Source organism: Elephas maximus, chromosome 25 (genome assembly GCF_024166365.1).
Source record: "Elephas maximus indicus isolate mEleMax1 chromosome 25, mEleMax1 primary haplotype, whole genome shotgun sequence".
NCBI lineage: Eukaryota > Metazoa > Chordata > Mammalia > Proboscidea > Elephantidae > Elephas > Elephas maximus.
In genome coordinates this window covers 5,173,713-5,195,330 of record NC_064843.1, presented here as the reverse complement: position 1 = coordinate 5,195,330, position 21,618 = coordinate 5,173,713, and the positions used below count along the sequence as shown (strand labels likewise).

General features: G+C 55.5%; 2 protein-coding genes across 2 annotated transcripts; both read left to right on the top strand.

Annotated features, from left to right (window-relative positions):
- The first annotated feature begins 1,712 nt into the window (after nt 1-1,712).
- MRGBP (MRG domain binding protein) lies at nt 1,713-6,572 on the top strand. The gene is made up of 5 exons (XM_049869770.1): nt 1,713-1,899; nt 2,326-2,447; nt 4,379-4,460; nt 4,771-4,845; nt 5,464-6,572. Exons 1-5 carry the CDS (start codon nt 1,752-1,754, stop codon nt 5,649-5,651), a joined length of 615 nt encoding a protein of 204 aa, XP_049725727.1. The 5' UTR covers nt 1,713-1,751; the 3' UTR covers nt 5,652-6,572.
- Nucleotides 6,573-9,523: 2,951 nt separating this feature from the next.
- Nucleotides 9,524-20,657, top strand: OGFR (opioid growth factor receptor). The gene is made up of 7 exons (XM_049869719.1): nt 9,524-9,712; nt 15,339-15,407; nt 16,088-16,166; nt 17,226-17,304; nt 18,211-18,277; nt 18,814-18,962; nt 19,351-20,657. Exons 1-7 carry the CDS (start codon nt 9,557-9,559, stop codon nt 20,282-20,284), a joined length of 1,533 nt encoding a protein of 510 aa, XP_049725676.1. The 5' UTR covers nt 9,524-9,556; the 3' UTR covers nt 20,285-20,657.
- The last annotated feature ends 961 nt before the right edge of the window (nt 20,658-21,618 follow it).

The following is a 21,618-nucleotide window of genomic DNA, read 5'->3' as shown; positions in this document are numbered from 1 at the left end:
CAGAGTGGCCGGTGTCAGTCCGGCTCAGCTTCCTAATGCCCAGGGTATCCGTGTTTACAAGCGCCGTTTCCTTTTTGACCAATTTTCCTAGATTCACACTTCGAACACTGCACCTTTAGATTATGAATGGATGTTTGCAGCTATTTCTTCTCATTTTGAGTCGTGCCGCATCAGCAAATGAAGGTCCCCAAAGCTTGACTCCATTTACACCATTAAGGTCGACTCTACTTCGAGGAGGCAGCTCTTCCCCAGCCGTCTTCTGAGTGCCTTCCAACCTGAGGGGCTCAGCTTCCAGCACTATATCAGACCATGTTCCGCTGCTATTCATAAGGTTTTCACTGGCCAATGCTTTTCAGAAGTAGACCACCAGGTCCTTCGTCCTAGTCTGTCTTCGCCTGGAAGTTCAGCCGAAATCTGTCTGCCGTGGGTGACCCTGCTGGTGTCTGAATACCGGTGGCATAGCTTCCAGCATCACAGCAACATGCAAGCCCCCACAGTACAACAAACTGACAGACACGTGCGGGATTCCTTTATATGGCTGAACAATATTCCATTGTACGGATGGACCATGTTGTGTTTATCCATTCATCAGTTAGTGGGCAATTGGGAGGTTTCTACTTTTGGCTACTATGAAAAATGCCGCTATGACCATTCTTGTACATGTTTTTGTGCGGACATGTATTTTTCTTCTCTCTTGGGTAGATACCTAGAAGTGGAATTGTTGGCTCCAACGGTAATTCTGTTTAACCATTGAGGAACTGCCAAAACTGTTTACACAGCAGCTAAACCATTTTACATTTCTTCAGCAATGTACTAGGGTTCCAATTATTCCACATCTCTGCCAACACTTGTTTGTTTCTGGGGTTTTCTTTGCTATTTTTTGTTTGTTTGCTTTCTTATTCTAGCCATTCTACGGATGTGATGTGGTATTTCATTGTGGTTTGATTTGCATTTCCCTGATGCCTTTTAGCCATCTATCTATCCTATTTGGAGAAATGTCTATTCAAATCATTTGCCCATTTTTTAATTGGGTTTTCTTTTTATTATCGAGTTGTAAGAATTCTTTATGTATTCTGGATATGAGTCCCTTATCAGATATAACTTGCAAATATTTTCTCTCACTCTGTAGGTTGTGTTTTCACTTTCCTAATGATGTTCCGGAAACCCTGGTGGTGTAGTGGTTAAGTGCTATGGCTGCTAACCTAAAGGTTGGCAGTCCAAATTCGCCAGGCGCTCCTTGGAAACTCTATGGGGGCAGTTCTACTCTGTCCTATAAGGTCGCTATGAGTCGGAATCAACTCGACGGCACGGGTTTTGGTAATGATGTTCTTATTTTATTTTATTGTGTTGAAAACAATACATAACAAAACATTCGCCCTCACAACCATTTCTACATGTACAATTTAGTAACATTGATTACATTCTCCAAGTTGTGCAGCCATTCTCGCTATCCTTTTCCAACTTGATGCTCCTCTTTTTTTTTTTTTTTTAGCGTTCTTTTTAAAATTGTGCTTTAAAAACAAATCCCCAAATTATAAGTGTCACAGCGCCAGTCCCCGCACACGTGGGCGCTGCGCCGCGGCAGGCTGTCGCCAGGGGGCGCGGCTGGCGCGCACCGCGCCCAAGCAACACTGCGCCTGCTCAGGGCCAGAGCGCGAGCCCGAGCGCGTCCCGCAGTCGAGCGCGCGCCTGCGTGTGCGCCTGCGCGGAGCGAGGCCGCGCCTCCCGCCGGGTCAGCTCGGCCGCCGGCCATGGGGGAGGCCGAGGTGGGCGGCGGCGGCTCCGCGGGCGACAAGGGCCCGGGAGAGGCGGCCACCAGCCCGGCAGAGGAGACAGTGGTGTGGAGTCCCGAAGTGGAGGTGTGCCTCTTCCACGCCATGCTGGGCCACAAGCCCGTTGGTGAGCGCGCCGGAGGCCGCGGACTCGCGTGGGGGCGGGGCGGCAGGGTAACCGTCGGGGGCCGGAGGGCGGGGCGGCGGCGGACCCACCCCACCGCGCGGACCCCCCCCACCGCGCGGACCCCCCCCCACCGCGCGGACCCTCCAAACCGCGTGAGCCCCCTCCCCACTGCACGGACCCCCCCAAACCGCGCGGACCCTTCCACCTAGCGGGCCCTCTCCACCCGGCCCCTCCCGCTCATCCCTGCCCTTTGCCACTGTGGATCCCCCCTTGTACCCCCCCACGGACCCCTTCCCCTCCTGTTCCCCCCATCTCTGTCCCCCCACCAGCCGTTGCTGTCCCAACCACAGACACCTGCTGGCTTCTCCTGTCCAGCCCGTGCCCCTTTCTTCTGCCCCCTTACCTGCTTCCCAACGCCTCTGGCAGGTGTGAACCGGCACTTCCACATGATTTGCATCCGGGACAAGTTCAGCCAGAACATAGGGCGGCAAGTCCCATCCAAGGTTATCTGGGACCACCTGAGCACTATGTATGACATGCAGGCACTGGTGAGCTTTGACCCCTGATCGTCCTGTGTATAGAATCAGAGCTCTTCATCCCAGACTGAGCTCAGACTTCCTTGCATGGGTAGCTGAGGACCCCCACAGGACAGGCCCGGCCCTCATGCAGTGGACAACAGGGCATTAAACAAGGGCTCTCTCGCAATAGGGCACCCAGTTTGTGGAAACCAAGCTTGCTGGTGGAAGCCAGTCCCTGGTGGGCCCTGGGGTGGGTCTTCCAGCACCAGGCACTCAAGTGCAGGCAGCGTAGCTACCTGGACTGCTAGCTGAGCTCAGGGAGAGGCAGCAGCATCGCTAGTCTGTGGGAAGTCCCGGCGTGCTGCAGGCAGGAAGGGGACCTCTGTGGCTTCTCATGGAGCCAGCAGAGCTCATAGCTGGCAGCCAAAGGGCGAGTGGGTTAACTAGGGAACCAGGACGGAGCTGCACTGGACAGGGCGGGGTTATCAGGTGACCAGGGGAGTGGGCACCTCTGCTGGTGCTGGGACCCACTGTGCCCCACGCACTGAGTTGGGTGCACCAGCCCCTGGCCAAGGCCTGGGCAGCACATCGGCGAGGCCGTGAACATATTGGCCTTTTTGGGTTCAGGTTCTGCTCTTCCACTCACTGCCGGTTGTCCTGGGCGAGTTCCCCTCTTCCTAGTTGTGAAGAAGGGAGGAAGATGGTAGCCATGCTGCTGTGGGCTGCTGTAGGCAGGGGTGTGAGTAGCCGGTCGTGGGCACAGGGGAAGCTTTAGTTGCTGTTACTGCAAGTGACTGAGCTTGGGCACTGGTCACTTATTCCTTGTTACTACTCTCTGGGTCAGTGGCAGGCCACACCCTGCCACTTCCAAATGACCTAGGGTGCCGAGGGGTCAGCAGTGCCCAGATTCTCCCCACTCAGCAGAGCACGGACTCAGCCAGGCTATGAAGGCCCCGGGCCTGCCCTCTCGACACCTGCCCTGTAACACCGTAGGGTGACCTGTGAAAGGTAGTGGGGGCACCAAGCCCCAACCCTGGGCTAGCAATGGTAAAAGCTGGGGCTCAGAGAAGCCTATGCAGCACAGTCCCTGTCCATGGCCCGCTCCTGAGGTGGGCTTGGCTCAGGATCACAGTCATGTGAAGTCAGGCCCGAGGCAGCCAGGCTGTAGAAACCGCCCCTGTGAGCTCAGGGGGATAGGGAGTGCCAGCCCCTCCCCTCCCTGCCTTATTCCTGTAATGGCTCCTTACGTCACTGGGGGAGGGAGACGTGGGGATGGTATCTGTTCTAGAACAAGGACCACACAGGCTGACTCCAAACCACCAGGACCCATCCCGGCAGATGGATTTCAAGGGCCCGGAGTCTGTGGGGTTTTTGGAGTGCACAGGTTTTGATTGGCACATGTAAGCCTGCAGGTGTGGGCAGGCTACCTGGCGGAACACAGCCCACCTCCCAGGTCAGCCAGGACTGTCCCACCAGCCCATCTTTCCCTCCCGTCTGGTGGTCCTGCCTTTCCAGGGTCTCTGTCCCTTCTGGGACCCATGGCCTAGAGGACAGGAGAGCCCCGATCAGAGTCCATTGGTGAGTGTGCTCTGCTGCTTTGCCTCCTTACCCCTGAGAGGCTTCACCCAGCTTCCCTGAGTGTCGCCCACGTGGACAGAGGTGGCAGCACTGTGTTCTGTCAGCCCCTCCCTGCCCTCTGCCCTGCACTCTGAGTCGGCTGTGGTCTGGCCAGCTCTTGGGTGAGCAAGCTGTGAGCCAGTTGTGCAGCACCTACAGCGTTGCCTCTGCCCTGGCTCTGGGAGTGTGTTAGTGGGTAGGCTGGGCCGCTCTGGGTGCTACTTGTCCCCACCCCCAGGACACTGGGTGTCTACATTCATTCGTTGCTCCTGCATACACTTTTAATGGCTGAAATCACATTTTCTTCATTTCTTAAAAAAACATTACACCCTCTCTGACGTCAGCATGAGTCCGAGATCCTCCCCTTTCCAAATCCAGAGAGGAACTTCGTCCTTCCAGAGGAAATCATCCAGGAGGTCCGAGAAGGTAAGACGCAGGCCACTGAAGTGGGGTTTGGAGACTAGTAAAAGGCGGGAGCTGGCTGAGGGCGGCAGCACTGGGTGAGGCCACGTGCCAGGGAGGACCAGGGTCTGGGAGGGGAGTGAATGGGTACTTAGGGGCCCCGCTCAGCCTGGACTTGGGGGCCAGGGGACTTCCACAATAGGAGAGGGTTCTTTCCTTGAAAAGCGGTGCGGTAGAATCCGTGTGCCGTCTGCAGCGTTGGCTGGCCTTGCCCTGGCTCTGCTGCTCACCGGGTGAGCCTCCCCCAAGCAGGGCCGTCGGTCTCCCTCCACAGGAAAAGTGATCATTGAGGAGGAGATGAAAGAGGAAATGAAGGAAGACGTGGACCCTCACAATGGGGCTGACGATGGTGAGTGTGAGCGGTGTGCATCCCCCACCCCAGAGGACAGGCACAGCACCCCTGTGAGGCACCCACAGCGTGGATATGCATCACCGCTTTCCTCAGCAGGAGCGTCAGCTTGCTGGCTGACCCCTTTTTAATGCTCTGGCTTAGTATAAACGTTGGCTCCGACCTGCAGGGTGGGAACGCTGAGGTGCGGTGACACTGTCACAGCCATCTGGGGCCAATAGGGCAGCAGCACAGCCTCAGTTACTGGTCGGGGCGACGTGGTCTGTTCAACATAGAACACAGACAAGACAGCCCCACGGGTGTTTCCTGTGCAGCTGTGTGAGCGCGGTTAGAGGGTGCAAGGGGTGAGGCTGCTGTCATGTCTGTGGCAGAGTCCTTGAGGCCTGAGGCCCTGACGGTGGGAAGGCTTGCTCAGGCCCCTTTCGGGCAGAGACCGCAGCTTGGTAGAGACTCTGGAGAGCTGCGTGTGTATGTGTGTGTGTGTGTGTGTGTGCACATGTGTGCGCACGCATGTGGAGCACTTGAGCTGAGCAGGCAGGCGAAGCGAGAGTCTGGACCTTCTGTTTCCAGCGTGACTGGCACTTACAGCCGAATTTTTCTTTTTTTTTTTTCAATCAGTATTTTCATCTTCGGGAAGCTTGGGGAAAGCAGCAGAAAAGTCCAGCAAAGAGAAAGAAAAGAACTCCTCAGATTTAGGATCCAAAGAAGGGGCAGACAAGCGCAAGCGCAGCCGGGTCACCGACAAGGTCCTGACAGCAAACAGCAACCCTTCCAGCCCCAGTGCTGCCAAGCGGCGCCGGACATAGACACCCCATGCTGGGCAGCAGCAGAGAGGTGGCTACGGGTGGGGGGGGCGGAGGGAGTGCAGTCAGCGGGGGTCATTGGGCCCCAGCACTGACCGTCTGGTGCTGCCTGCATCAGCACCGGGGGACGTGCCATCTGGCCAGGGAAGCGGACAGAGGCTTCATGGTGCCCACTGAGACTCTGGGGACTCTGTAGGACCCTGAGGGACTCCAAAGGACGAGGGACAGCTCACCTCAGATCTTGAGGGCTGCACAGGGGTCTCAGCTGTCTTCTCCTGCGTGCACGTTGCTTCCTGGGACGCCTGCTTAGCTCCTGCCTGGGCTGCTGCAGAGGGCCCCTGAGGGACCCCTGTGGAGCAGGGTCCGGACAAGGAGAACGTGTTCGAGCTGGCAAGCAATAAAAATGCCGTTTTCTCTCTGTCCTCAGAAGTAGCCATTAGTCTTCCCCGGGGACTGACTCCTCCTCCTTTGTTTTTCCGTCGTCCGGAGCCTCTCGTTCCACAGGGAACAGCATCAGGAGAAGCGGCCTCGGACATGGCCTCGGCGCCCTTGATGGTGCCACCTTTGCACCTAAGAACTTTGCCTCCTTCACTTGTACTGTAACAATGTATATAATTTGGTTGGCATTTCACTATTTAATTTTTAAGAAGACTATTTTTACTAGTGTTTTATATGAAAAAAATAGCCACAGACGTTAAACCTGTGTTGTATTTTTCCTGAGATGTTTTCTTTTAAGGCAATGAGATACTGAGATACTTTTTGCTCAGTTTTTATATGCCAGATATGGAGAATTTGTAGCAATTATTTTTGTATTACTGAGTAACTTGCAAACAGACCAAATGCATGAGTGGAGCAGGCGCAGCCTGGAGCTGAGGGGGCCCAGGGCCGTTGAGATGTACTTTTGTTTGACTCTGATATTAAAGTGCGAAAAAAACAACCTGTAGTCCTGTGACTTTGATACCAGAGTAGGTTCACTTTTTTCTGCCACAGGAACTTTTTATTTTTCAAATATCTATAACCAAAGGTACACTTAAGTGACTTAATATCATTTGATACAATGTGTGTGCAAAACTAACAGGCTGAGAGTGGTTACTTTGTTGACTGACAAGCACTTCAATAGAAAACGTCAGGAGAGGATGTCACGTGAACAATGCCAGGCTTGGGCACAAGTATCGTGGCTTAGCTCACACCATTCAGGCTGAACATTCCAGAAGTACTTCTTCAGCCATGCAAAAAGAAGACACAAAGGTGAAAGTCCAGCCATTCCAATAAGATGAGAGGGATGTACCCTGCCTCCAGCCTCCTTGAGGCCCCGGCCCTTACCTTGACAAACCACCATGGAACCCAAGGGCACCTTCGTCCACCACTGGCACTTCTCAGGGTCAGGGAGTCCACCTGGTGGTAATGACCAACACAGGCCCAGCCACGTGGCCAGAATTCATTGCAGCTGACAGGCAAAGCCCAGAGTCCTTGCCACCTGGGCCAGGAGCTAACCTGCACCCAACCCACCTATGGTGTGTTCCAGGCCTTGTCTGATTCCTGCCTCAGCTTTCCCGGCAGGGCAGATGCAGTGCAGAATGAGACTCCTGTGCCTGTGACCTGGACCTCATCTGGGGAGCAGCTGCTCTCCTGGGCTGCAGGCCCGAACAGCGCTCCCAGGCATGGATAGCACCCCATGCAGCTAAGGCCAGCTGTGGCTCTGAGCACCTGCATGTGTCCACCCTGTGCCAGTGGTGTGCTGTGATGCTGAGAAAGCATGGGAGACTGGCCTGTGTGAACCAAAGCCGGATCTAAAAGGGAAAATGGAGCTGGGGTGAGGCTGAAGCACAGAGAAGTAGCATCTACGCCATGCCTGCTGTCGGTACAATGTCAATATAACTGTTCAAAAGCCACTGTTGGTGTGAAGACTAGGAAGAAAGCAGAGGCTCTCTGGGCCAGGGACACTTGGGTACCAGATGAACAAAGTCCCTGTAGTGGACCAGGCACCAGTTTTCTGGGGCCTGCAGCTGAGGGTGGGAGTTGGTATAGCAATCCTGGGTGTGTCTCAGTGTCCCTGGTCTGGCTCACTCCAATGCCCTGAGCCTTAGCCAAATAACATGGCTGCATCTATTTTGGAGCCCTGGTAGCATACTGGTTAACAGCTTGGGTGGTAACCAAAAGGTCACCAGTTCAAATCCACCAGCAGTTCTACTCTGGTGGGCAGTTCTACTCTGTCCGATGGGGTCTCTATGAGTTGGAATTGATTGGACCACACCAGGGCATCCAGTTTAGGCAGAAGAAATATTCAAATCGAACCTGAGCCTTCCTTGGCCAAACTAACCTTCCTCAGACCCCTTGCCGCTGAGCAGCAATGCCCCCCATCCCCCCCCCACACCACTTCCTGCTTGGGGACCATGCACAGGGACTTCCTGCTGGAAGCCCAGTGCCCGTGCTGGCACTCAGCCTTCTTCCCCTGTCTGGGTAGCAAAGCTGGAGGGACGCGGGCTGACCCTGCATGCCTGGCCCCTTACCGCCCCCCCCCCAGTGGTCAGGAATGGCCAACACTGCCAGCGCCACCCCCCAGAGTCGTCGGGAGGCAGAATGGTACTGCACTTGCTACCCCCCACACCCCTTACCCCCTACAAAGCCGTTGGGCTGTAGGGACCCAGGACAGCACTGCATGGTCACCCCCACAATGCCCTCAGGAAGGGCCGGCACTGCACGTGCTCCCCCCACACCCTCTTAAAAAAAAAACCCCGCAAAGCCGTCGGGACGCGGCCTGGCACTGCACCCCCCCGACTGCAGTGGTACGTGCACAGGGCAGAGATGAATCAGAATTGGGGCTCCCCGATTACCACCCCTCCTGAGATGAACTAAAAGGGCTATTTGCTGAGACCATCCTTCGAAGGACGGTCTTAAAAACCACTCTTTTGGGGAAGGTGGCCTGCAGCTTGGGTGTGGGTGGCCTGTGGAAGGGCCAGCTCAGAGCGCTGAGCCCTCTGCTGTCTTTCTGTTTCCCGGGGGTGGGGGAGGGATGGAGCCCCCATCCACGTGCTCACATAGCTCATCAAAGCCTCCATCAGAGGCCCTTCATGCGTGGTGCCAACAGCCGGATCTCCCAGGCCAGCTGCAAATGACTGAACTGGAGCTGGTCAGGCCCATGACAGTGCCCGCAGTGGCCACGCCCGGTCCTGGGGACACGTACCCTGGCTGTTGTTTGTAAATGGTTTGCAGAAAGCCCCAGAGCTCCACAACTTTCGGGGAGTCACCACGGTCCTTTCAGAAAGGTGGGGCTGCCCCTGTAGCGTTAATAAGGGTTGACAGTCCGCAAGAATCAGAGACCAGCGCCCAGGGACTCAAGTCTGCGTAAAAAGGGCAGGCAGCCAGCTCTCGGTCCCTGTAGGGGCCCCTAAGGAGACTTTACCTGGCCTTTGCTTGTTGCTACCTTGGGGTGGGGAGAAGGCATGGGGGCGTCCCCTGAGGAAGGGGGTATCTTCGGGGGGGAGACTCTGCAGGGAGAGTAACCCCCGTGTGGACAGGGGCATCCTTCGGGGGAGAATGGGGGGCTAGGGGCATCCTCCAGGTGGTCAGGCACTTGTGAGGGGAAGCATTCTGGGGGGGGCACCTAGCAGGGATGCATCATGGGGGATCTCCGAAGGAGGCATCCTCCAGGGGGAGCATCCTGGCGCGGGTGATATCCTGGGGGGGCGCCCTCCGGCAGACGGAATCCGCAGCCGGCTACGGGCTGTCACGGAGGTGCTGCCTCGGCCGGCGCCCCGCCCTCCAGAAGCCCCGCCCTCCAGAAGCCCCGCCCCCAGAAGCCCCGCCCTCCAGAAGCCCCGCCCTCCAGAAGCCCCCGCCCCCGCGCTTCCTCCGCTTTCACTTTCGCTTCCGCCCTCTGAGGGCGCGCAGAGTCGGCAGCCGCCAGCATGGACGACCCGGACTGCGACTCCACCTGGGAGGAGGACGCGGAGGACGCGGAGGGGGACGCGGGGCGCCAGAGGGCGGGGGCCGAGGCGGACGGGGACGCGGACGGGGACGACGACGACGACGAGCTGCGGGCGGCGCGGCCCGGCGCCCTCCAGGTGCGGCCCGGTCCTGGGGCACCCACCCCCGGCGCGCCCCGACCCCCGGCGCGCCCCGACCCCCGGCGCGCCCCGACCCCCGGCGCGCCCCGACCCCCGGCGCGCCCCGACCCCCGGCGCGCCCCCATCCCCCCGCGCACCTTCCCCCGCGCCCCCATCCCCACGGCCCCCCGAGTCCTCCCGGGCGCTCCCCGCTCCCACCCACCGCTTTTCCTCGCGTCCCACTCCCCGCCGGACCTGTCTTCTCCAGCCCTGGGCCGCCTGGCCTCGGCACCTGCGAGTTCTCTGCGCCCTGCGGGGGGACTTCACCCGGCCGCCTGGGAATTGGGTGTGGCGGGGTGGGATGGACAGAGCCCTGCCCCAGGTCAGGCGTCGGGTACTTGGCTCTGGGGAGCCCTGAACCCATAGGCCGGGGCGCTGCCAATGTTTGGGTCCTGGGTTCTCCCTGCGCCCACCCTGGGCTCCCCTGTCCGTTGGTCCTTCAGCCCCAGGCGGTCCGCACTGCCCCGCCGGAAATCCAGGGCCACCTCAGGCCCGGATCCAGTGCTGTGTCCGGTGTGAGAGGCGCTCTTCGGGAAAACTCTCCTGTCACAGCCCAGCTGGAGATCTGTGGGCTCTCTGTCCCCCCAAGGGGTCCCAGGCCTCCACGGTAGCCACCTCCACCACCTCCCTCTAGCCCTGAACTTCCCGCATCGGCCTCTCCCTGATCCCTGCTTCCACCCTGCACCCTGTTCTCAACCCTGGGAGCCTGGCACCCCTGCACCCCCTCAGGCCCTTAGGCCCCCCAGTCTGCCCCCACCCCCACTGTTTTTTCTGAGTGCTAACACTGCCAAGTTCACTGCCATCTAGGAAGGTGGACTTTGGGGCCCCGTCAGTGTGACTTGTGTGAGCACCAAGGGTGGCCAGCGGTGGCCCACACTTCCACTTTTACTTCTGTTTTCGTCTCCGGAGCATCAGAACTTTCCTGCATTACTGGGTGTTGTTATCTCTGGTTACTTGACGGTGTTACCCCGGTTACTCTGAGTTGTTAACCCTCAGTTCAGTTACTCAGCACTGTTACCCCTGGTTATTTGGTGTTGTTACCCGCCCCACCCTTTACCCACTATTGCTACCCCCCGTTATTCCTTGTAACCCCCGTTATGTGATGTCATTACTCCATGTTACTTCACATTGTTATCCCTGCTTACTTTGCGTTGTTACTCCCAGAAGAGTTAGTTACTTGACATCGTTACCCCCCGTTACTCGGTGTTGTTACCTCTTGGTTACTCACTGTTCGTCTTAATCATCTGGTGCTGCTATAACAGAAATGCCTCAAGTGGATGGCTTTAATGAACAGAAATTTATTCTCTCTCAGTTTAAGGAGGCTAGAAGTCCAAATTCAGGGTATCAGCTCTAGGGGAAGGCATTCTCTCTCTGTTGGCTCTGGGGAAGGTCCTTGTCTCTTCGGCATCTGGTTCCTGGGCGATCTCCATGTGGCTTGGCATCATCGCTGCTCTGCTGGCTTGTTTAATCTCTCTTATATCTCAAAACAGATTGACTCAAGATAAACCTCAGCCTTGCCTCATTAGCATAACAAAGACAACCCATTCCCAAATGGGATTATAACCACAACCATAATTATTGTTGTTAGGTGCCCTTGAGTTCTTCTGACTCAGGGACCCTATGCACAACAGAACGAAACACTCCCCGGTCCTGCGCCATCCTTACAATCGTTGTTATGCTTGACCCCATTATTGCAACCACTGTGTCAGTCCACCTTGTTGAGGATCTTCCTCTTTTCCACTGACCCTGTACTTTGCCAAGCATGATGTCCTTCTCCAGAGACTGATCCCTCCTGACAACATGTCCAAAGTACGTAAGATGCAGTCTCGCCGTCCTTCTAAGGAGCATTCTGGTTGTACTTCTTACAGGACAGATTTATCTGTTCTTCTGGCAGTTCATGGTATATTCGATATTCTTCGCCAACACCACAATTCAAAGGCATCAACTCTTCTTCTGTCTTCCTTATTTATTGTCAAGCTTTCACATGCATATGATGTGATCGAAAATACCATGGCTTGGGTCAGGCCCACCTCAGTCTTCGAGGTGACAACTTTGCTCTTCAACACTTTAGAGGGATCCTTTGCAGCAGATTTACCCAATGCGATGCATCTTTTGATTTCTTGACTGCTGCTTCCATGGCTGTTGATTTGGATCCCAGTAAAATGAAATCCTTGACAACTTCAGCCTTTTCTCTGTTTATCATGATGTTGCTCATTGGCCCAGTTGTGAGGATTTTTGTTTTCTTTATGTTGAGGTGCAATCCATACTGAAGGCTGTGGTCTTTGATCTTCATTAGTAAGTGCTTCAAGTCTTCTTCACTTTCAGCAAGCAAGGTTGTGTCATCTGCATGACGCAGGTTGTTAATGAGTCTTTCTCCAATCCCGATGCCCCGTTCTTCTTTATATAGTCTAGCTTCTCTGATCATTTGCTCAGCATACAGATTGAGTAGGTATGGTGAAAGAATACAACCCTGATGCACACCCTTTCCTGACTTTAAACCAATCAGTATCCCCTTGTTCTGTCAGAACAACTGCCTCTTGATCTATGTAAAGTTTCCTCATGAGCACAATTAAGTGTTCTGGAATTCCCATTTTTCTCAATGTTACCCATAATTTGTTATGATCCACATAGTCAAATGCCTTTGCATAATCAGTAAAACACAGGTATACATCCTTCTGGTATGCTCTGCTTTTAGCCAGGATTCCATCTGACATTAGCAGTGATATCCCTGGTTCCACATCCTCTTCTGAAACCGGCCTGAATTTCTGGCAGTTCCATGTCAATATGCTGCTGCAGCCGTTTTTGAATGATCTTCAGTAAAATTTTACTTGCTTGTAATATTAATGATATTGTTCTATAATTTCCACATTCAGTTGGATCACTTTTCTTGGGAATAGGCATAAATATGGATCTCTTCCGGTCAGTTGGCCAGGAAATCTGTCTTCCGTATTTCTTGGCATAGACAAGTGAGCACCTCCAGCGCTGCATCCATTTGTTGAAACATGTCAATTGATATTCTGTCAATTCCTGGAGCCTTGTTTTTCACCAGTGCCTTCAGAGCAGATTGGACTTTTCCTTCAGTACCATTGGTTCCTGATCATATGCCACCTCTTGAAATGGTTGAACATTGACTAATTCTTTTTGGTATAATGACTCTGTGTATTCCTTCCACCTTCTTTTGATGCTTCCTGCGTCATTTAATATTTTCCCCATTGAATCCTTCACTATTGCAACTTGAGGCTTGAATTTTTTCTTCAGTTCTTTCAGTCTGAGAAACACCGAGCATGTTCTTGCCTTTTGGTTTTCCATCTCCAGCTCTTTGCACATGTCATTGTAATACTTTGTCTTCTTGAGCTGCCCTTTGAAGTCTTCTGTGCAGTTCTTTTACTTCATCATTTCTTCCTTTTGCTTTAGCTGCTCGACGTTCGAGAGCAAGTTTCACCGTCGCCTCCGACATCCATGTTGGTCTTTCTTTCCTGTCTTTTCAGTGACCTCTTGCGTTCTTCATGGATGATGTCCTTGATGTCATTCCACAACTCCTCTGGTCTTCGGTCACCAGTGTTCAGTGCATCAAATCTATTCGTCAGGTGGTCTCTAAATTCAGGTGGGATATACTCAAGGTCATGTTTTGGCTCTCATGGACTTGCTCTGATTTTCTTCAGTTTCAGCTTGAACTTGCATATGAGCAATTGATGGTCTGTTCCACAGTCGGCCCCTGGCCTTGTTCTGACTGATGATATTGAGCTTTTCCATCATCTCTTTCCACAGGTGTAGTCAATTTGATTTCTGCATGTTCCATCTGGTGAGGTCCATGTGTATAGTCACCGTTTATGTTGGTGAAAGAAGGTATTTGCAACGAAGAAGTCGTTGGTCTTGCAAAATTCTGTCATTCGATCTCCAGAATTGTTTGTATCAGGCCATATTTTCCAACTACTGATCCTTCTTCTTCGTTTCCAACTTTCACATTAAAATCACCAGTAATTATCAATGCATCTTGATTGCACGTTCGATCAATTTCAGACTGCAGCAGCTGGTAAAAATCTTCTGTTTCTTCATCTTTGGCCCTAGTGGTTGGTGCATAAATTTGAATAATAGTTGTATTAACTGGTCTTTCTTGTAGGCCTAGGGATATTATCCTATCACTGACAGCGTTGTACTTCAGCATCTTGAAACGTTCTTTTTGATGATGAACGCAACACCATTCCTCTTTGAGGTATCATTCCCAGCATAGTAGACTATATGATTGTCCGATTCAGAATGGCCAATACCAGTCCATTTCAGTTCGCTAATGCCTAGCATATCAGTGTTTATGCGTTCCATTTCATTTTTGATGAGTTCTAATTTTCCTAGATTCATACTTCGTACATTCCAGCTTCCGATTATTAATGGATTTTTGCAGCTGTTTTTTCTTATTTTGAGTCACGCCACATCAGCAAATGAAGGTCCCGAAAGCTTTACTCCACCCACATCATTAAGGTTGACTCTACTTTGAGGAGGCAGCTCTTCCCCAGTCATCTTTTGAGTGCCTTCCAACCTTGGGGGGTCATCTTCCAGCAGTATATCAGACAACGTTCCGCTGCTATTCATAAGATTTTCACTGGCTAATGCTTTTCAGAAGTAGACTGTCGGGTCCTTCTTCCTAGTCTGTCCTAGTCTGGAAGCTCAGCTGAAACCTGTCCTCCGTGGGTGACCCTGCTGGTATCTGAATATCAGTGGCATAGCTTCCAGCTTCACAGCAACACGCAAGCCCCCACAGTACGACAAACTGACAGACACATGGAGGACCACAAGCATAGAAATGAGGATTTGCAACACATTTTTAGGGGACACAGTTAATCCGTAACGCTATTGTTACCCTCAGTTATTCCTTGTTACCTCCAGTTATGTAGTGTTCTTATCCCATGTTACTCCACATTGTTACCCTGGTTACTTAACAGTGTTACCCCTGTTACTCAGTGTTGTTACCTCCCTATTGCTAGCACCCTAGGTGCCATGCTCTGTCCCGACACAGGTGCTGTTGGTCCAGGTGTGGTGGAGGGCCCAGAATGACAGCCTTCACCCTGTCCGCTAGTTGTGTTTGGATGATAGGTGTCTTGCCGTGTGTGCAGGGTGTCTTGAATCCAGACACTGGCCTCTGAGGTGGGTTTTTCTGGTAGCGCATGAGTGCACTGGTCCTCGGAGTACGCCTCAGTCTCTGGAGTGGTCAGCGAAAGTGACCCCAGAGGTAACAGAGCCCCTGCGCCTGCCTGGTGGCCAGCAGCTGCCCCTTCTGCTGCTTGGATAGCTGCAGTGCTGGGGGTGGGGCAGGAGTGATGGTCACAGGGTAGGGAGGGGCAGGAATGGTGGTCACAAGATGGGGAGGGGCCTGGAGCAGCCGCCCAGTCAGAGAGTGGTGCTAGGTCATGGCTCCGGCCCCCTCTAGCTCTATGCAGGACACTGGGGTACTTTACTAGGGTGTTATCCCTCCTCCCATAAAAAGAGCTGAGGGAAGAACTGGTGGGAGAGGCCAGGTCCTGCTGCTGCCACCAGGACTTACTGGGGGCAGTGTCCTGTGGGGTTCTCATCCCATCTCATCTCTCCCCAGGCCAGGATGCAGGGGACTCGAAACTGGCGGGCCATGCAGGACATGCGCAGGTACCGCCACCACTACCCGGTACGTCCCTTCCCGGCCCTTGCCCCAGAAGGCTGACCACAAAGGTTCTCCTGGGGACAGTAGGGTCGCAGGTCACACCAGCTGTCGTGTTCTCACAGAGTGTCCCTAAGTCCTGCCAGGTGGAGAGGGCTCTATACCACCCCTGCCAGAGCCTGACTTGACACGGGTCAGGCTCCTGCTCCCCGTCATGGTAGCTGGCGCATCATCTCCCCTCTGAACTGGGGCTCTTGCCTGTAGACATGCTGGTCTCATACTGCGGATCAGTCATGTCATCGCATTGGCTGGGCTGGACCTGGCCACGTAGACTGCCCTCACCTGCTACCTGATCATAGCAGTCTCCTTGGGGTGGTCTCATCTTTGTTCTCTAGTCTGGAATCAGGAGTGTCATCCTGCCCTCTGCACCCGCTGGACCACCTCTGGATCACAGATAAAGGTGGCTTCCCAGCCCCTCGCCCACTGTGGGTGGCCTCGGACGGCTCCCTGCTAGTGACCAGAGGGGCGGCTGTGCTTCAAGCATGGAGGAAGGCCCTACTGGTGGGCGGGGTGCCAGGCCAGCACCCTGGGAGTCTTGGGCTAGCTGTCAGGATGTCCCGAGAGCAGACCCTACCCCCAGGGGTCCTCTTATAAGGCCTCCGGCACCTGCCTCTGATCCCCATTGTCCCATGTCTCTGGCTCTGCAGGACCTGGTAGAACGAGACTGCAACGGTGACATGCCCAACCTGAGTTTCTACAGAAATGAGATCCAGTTCCTGCCGAATGGTGCGTGCTAACCTTGGCCACCAGCCGTGCTGTTCTGGCCTGGTGGGGTGTCTGGGCTTAGAGACTTTCCACTCCCAGGCTCGGTCCTCACATGGGGCAGTGGCTATCACATGGCTTCACAGAACTCCCTGGAGGCCATCTTTGGGACTCCAGTCCTCCAGCCGAGTCTCTAGGGTGGGGCTGGCAAACGTGGAAAGTCAGTTGTCATCAGGTTACTCCTAACTGACGGCGACCCATGTATGTCAGAATAGAACTGGCCTCCGCTGGGTTTGGGGGCTGTAATCTTTAGGAAGTAGATTCCCAAGCCTTTCTTCCAAGGCACCTCTGGGTAGACTTGAATTACCAGCTTTTGGTTAGCAGCCAAGCGCTTAGCCATTTGCACTGCCCAGGGACAGAAAGCCCAGAGGGTCTCTGTAGCAGCTGCTCAGCTCAGACTTAACTCTTGGTAGCGGCAAAGCAGTCGCTCCTAAACTAATGAGAACTAAGAACACTTTTTATTTTAATTGGCTGGAAAAAAACTGAAAACATGATCGTATTTTGTGGCATGTGAAAGTTACATAAAATCCACATTTCATTATCCATCATTGAAGTTTTGTGGGCACACAGCCACACCAGCTCATCTGCGTGTTGTCTGTGGCTGCTTTGGCACGACACTGGCAGAGGCCGCGTGCCCACAAAGCCAGCAGTCCTAACCATCTGGCCCTCTGCAGAAACACGTGTGGGCCCCACCCTAGGCTGGGCTCAGCTGGAGCGTTGTTGGGGACAGAGCCCTGGCTTCCCAGATGAGGGCTGGAGGATACACGGGCCCCCGTGCCTCATCTGCAAGGATGGAGCTGGGTAGAGCCAGTCCCGCAGAGGGGCAAGAGCCCACTCACGCAGCATCACCCTCGACACGCTAGAAGGGTCCATGTCCAGGGTGCAGAGGCCGGGGCCCAAAGTCAGTGGGTTAAAGTCAGGTGGGACCTGTAATCCCTGGGAGATCTACAGAGCCCAGAGCGGTGGGTAGTTTCTGGGGGCTGTGGTGGTGGTCTGCACTGACCTGTCTCATGGGGCTCTTAGGCTGCTTCATTGAGGAGATTCTTCAAGACTGGAGGGATGACTACGACCTCCTGGAGGACAATCATTCCTACATCCAGTGGTGAGGGAAGGGTGTGGGGAGGGGGAAGTGGCGAGTAGAGGGGAGGGGGTCTCTGTGGCCCTGGGGAAGGAGGGGGAGCCTCTGCACACCCTGGGCAGCAGCGGTTCTCCCCTTTGCTGCTGCGCTTCCTGAGCTGGCTCGCTGGCCTTCCTGGAGCTCCGTCCACCTTACAGGTGCACATTTGACACTCGTCACAGGGCCCAGGGGCCAGGGGCCACGGGGGGAGGACTCCAGCCTGTGCCACAGTCTGGGGGGTGTTAGTCCAGCAGCCCTTGTGTTCAGGAACCCAAGTGGACTTGGGGGGCAGGAAGAGCTGCAGACTAGATGCCTGCTGGACCAGTCACCCCAATATCTTGGAGGTGATGGGCTGGCTCTGGGGGGGGTAGTTGTGGAGGAGGGGTGGGGCGGCCCGCCAGGTACATCCTTGGGAGCCCACAGGGGCAGCTGGGAGTGACTGTCTGGGAAGGCCCACATGATGGGGTGGGAGGGGGAAGACCCCAGACGCACAACACACCTCAGCCTGAGGACAGCGATCTCGGGAGCATGCAAGCAGGGAGCCCCTTCTGACCTGCAGGGCACCCTGGAGGAAGGAGAACAAAGAATAAAAAGAAAACCCCCCATCTTGCCTACTAAAAGTGGCCACCCTGCTAGCCTGGCCGAGCTCTCCCTCCAGGTCCCCTGCTGAGCAGGCAATTAATCCTTGTAGGCCCAGTGCCAGCCACCCGCCCCCCAGCCTATGTCCCTTACCCTGGGCATTAGCTCTCTGCCCAGGCAGTCCCTTTTTCTAGGGATAAGGGTAAAAGCCCAGGGTGGAGTTCTGCCCACGTCACTAACGAGCATGTGGCCAAGCCGACCAGCAGAGGCTGGTAGGATTCCAAATGGGGCTGGGTCCTCTTCCTCCCATAGGCTGTTTCCTCTGCGGGAACCAGGAGTGAACTGGCACGCCAAGCCCCTCACACTGAAGGAGATCGAGGTGAGCTCTGGTTCCTGGACTCTGGTCAGGAGGCAGGGAGATCACGCCAGAATCTCTGCACGCACCCCAGTCACTGCTCAGGAGCCAGTTGGAATGGCAGGAGCGGATGGAGCCCCAGTGTAATTATTCTTCCCCCCAAAGTGGTTCTCACCTCACTGCCCCCCAGTGGTATTCCCTGAGGCCACTAGGGGCAGAGGCCAGGGGAGGACCAGTGACGAGGACTTTCCCTTTGTGGTCCCTGGTTTGAGCTTGAGTGGGGGCACTGAGTCTAGGAACCGCCTCTGGAGGGACAGAGGGATAGGGGGGCCAAGCCGCACCTCGGAGGGTCACTAAGGAGGTGGGCTGGTTGTTCCCTGCCTGCATGGGTCCCTGTCCTGTGGTTGGCAAGGCCTCCACAGTCATCCTCTCACCCTGAAAGTCAGAGTCCATGCCTCTTCCCGAAGCCAGCTCTCTGGATATGGCCACACCCCTGCACTCCCTGGTACATTCCCTGGTAGGATCAGCAACGGTGTCTGAGTGTATCTCGGATTTTCCAGGCTTTTAAAAGCTGCCCAGAGGCCATGGAACGGTTCGTCCTGGCCTATGAGCTCATGTTGGGCTTCTACGGGGTAGAGCTGGAAGACCGAGGCACAGGTGCGGTCCGCCGTGCCCACAACTACCAGAAGCGCTTCCAGAACCTGAACTGGTAAGGCCCGGCACCTTCGGGCAGGTTGGGGGTGGTGCTTGCAATGTGATCCCCAGCACTTGAGCTCTCTGTTGGCAGGTGGTGGGGTGCTGACCATGGGGAGGGGGAATTTAAGGAAACCACACCTGTCAGTTTTGCTTCTTGCCTGCCCACAGGGTAGTCAGGGCTTCTCAGGGGCACTGTTGGCTTTGCAGCACTATGGCTTTGCCCCAAAATGCTAGGAGCACCCTTGCCAATAGGGGCAGCACAGACTTCCTAATAAGGGAGGTATTAGCCCCCGACTGAGGACCATCAGGCAGAGGGAATGGGGTCACAGGGGCTCTCCGCAGGAAGCAGGGCCACCCTTGGGCCCCTCCCTGGACTCTCCCACCCCCCTCTCGCCCAACAGGCACAGCCACAACAATCTCCGCATCACACGCATCCTCAAGTCTCTGGGTGAGCTGGGCCTGGAGCGCTACCAGGCACCGCTAGCGCACTTCTTCCTGGAGGAGACGCTGGTGCACCGGCAGCTGCCGGCTGTGCGTCAGAGCACGCTGGACTACTTTGTGTTTGCTGTGCGTTGCCGCCACCAGCGCCGCAAGCTTCTGCACTTTGCCTGGGAGCACTTCCAGCCACGCTGCAAGTTCGTATGGGCACCCCACGACAAGCTGCTGCGGCTCCAGTCCCGCTCACCTCCCCACCAGCCCAGGAGCCACCTCTACGAAGCTGGTGCCCAAGGTCGGACCTGCGGGCCGGGTGGGGACAGTGTACCCCAGGAGGTGGAATCCCCCAAAGGAGACCCGGGAGATGCCGCCAGTGAGGTGGATGCCTGCGGTGTGTGGGGACCAGAACCCTCAAGCCCCAAAGAGAGCAAGAAAAGGAAATTGGAGGTGAACCAGCGTGAGCAGGCCCCAGGGGAGCCAGGCCTACAGAGCTCCTCAGAGGTGGAGAAGATCGCCCTGAACCTGGAGGGGTGTGCTCTCAGCCAGGGCAGCCTCAGAGTGGGTGCCCAGGATCCCGAGGAAGGCGAGCAGCCCTGCCCCCAGCCCATGGGGTCAAAGGTGGTCGATGAGATCAGGAAGCGGCGGAAGGTGGATGAAGGCACAGCCGCTGGTGGTGAGGCCCAGACACTGGCCGCCACCTGGCATCCCGCTGCATTGGAGGGGCCCGAGGCTGGAGAGGGCAAGAGTGAGATGAGCGAGGAAGCAGAAGGCCGGGCAGGGGAGGAACAGAGTACTCCCAGGAGCCCCACAGAGGGCTCAGCCCAGGCCACCACCAGGCCCCCAGTAGACGAAGGGGCAGCAACCAAGGCGGGGCCTTCAGCTACACCCACAGAACCATAGAGGAGGGGGTGCAGAGCTACACCTCCAGCCACCTGGAGGCCAGCCCTGCCAGGTGAGGGTTCTGGGCCAGGATCCCAGGAGCCCTGTTGTCTGCTCTTTCCAGTGCCTGGCAGTGCTGGCCTCTCCTGGGGCGGGGGGAGGGGGTAGGGGTGTCACTGCAGCCCCCACCCCCGCCACCTCCGGGAGGACTGAGACCCCTCAGGGAGGTCAAATGCGGACTTCAGAATTCTTCTTACCTCAACTGATTTCTGACTCTCTCCTTTTCTGCCCCATGTTCCTCATCTTTGTAAATTGATCCTTAAGGACGGGGAGGGGAGGGGGGCTCATTTTCTCATTGTGGTGCCAAGGCCTTTTCTGAATAAATTCATTTGACCTTGAGTCTTGGGGGCATGAACTGGACCCTGTTAGCAGTGGTGGGCTGGTCTCATAAGTAGGGGTGGTCTCTGGACTTGCTTCTTCCCGAGTTCCGAGTGGCCTAGCTGGGCCACAGCATGGCTCTGACCAAGGGGCAGCCCTTCAGGCTCTCAGCACATGCCCCCCAGCACAGGACAGAGCCTGAGCACAGGACTCCTCCCTCCAGCACACCTCCCCCCCGCCCCACCCCCAGCACATAGATCTCCCTCCCCAGCAGTTTTCTCCAATCTTGGGAAAAATTAGAGCATTCGTTCTTTTTTAGTATTTTGTGTTTTGGGTGAAGGTTTACACAGAAGTGCAGATTCCCATTCAGTAGTTTCTACCTGAGCACACAGGCCGAGCCCACAGCCATTCAGTGCCTCGGGGCTGGACGCTTGGTCCCTTAGTTTTGTCACCAGTTCAAAAGTGAGCGAGGACTTGTGCGTGGCCCCTCAGATGGGCTGAGTGTGTTGGAGAGTGGGGGTCTGGGGCACCCTGGGCCCGCTCCGGGCCACTCTCCCTGTTGTACTTTGGGGTACAGTGTGGTGATATGCCACAGCAGCAAGCTCAGCATGACTTTCTGTAGCCCTGCCCCCACTCTGATGCAGCGAAAGGCCCCCTTCACCGCTGGCCCTCCACACGAAGGGGCCACCCTCCACAGACCCCCTGGGCTCCATCTAACCTAGTAGCTCCCTCCCTGAAAGCTTGGTGACCCTCAGCCTGGTTGTTCTGGAGCGGGGACCCCTCCCTTCCTGAGTATCACAGATTGAGAGGAGGTCCCCCAACTCCTGGCTCCCCTAAGGATGAGGTTACTAGTGATCAGAACCCGTCGGCTTTTGAGGGGGCATAGTTTTGGAGCTCTGGTGGTGTGGTGGTTAAGCGCTTGGCTGCTAACTGGAAGGTCAGTGTTTTGAACACACCAGCTGCTTCCCGGAAGAAAG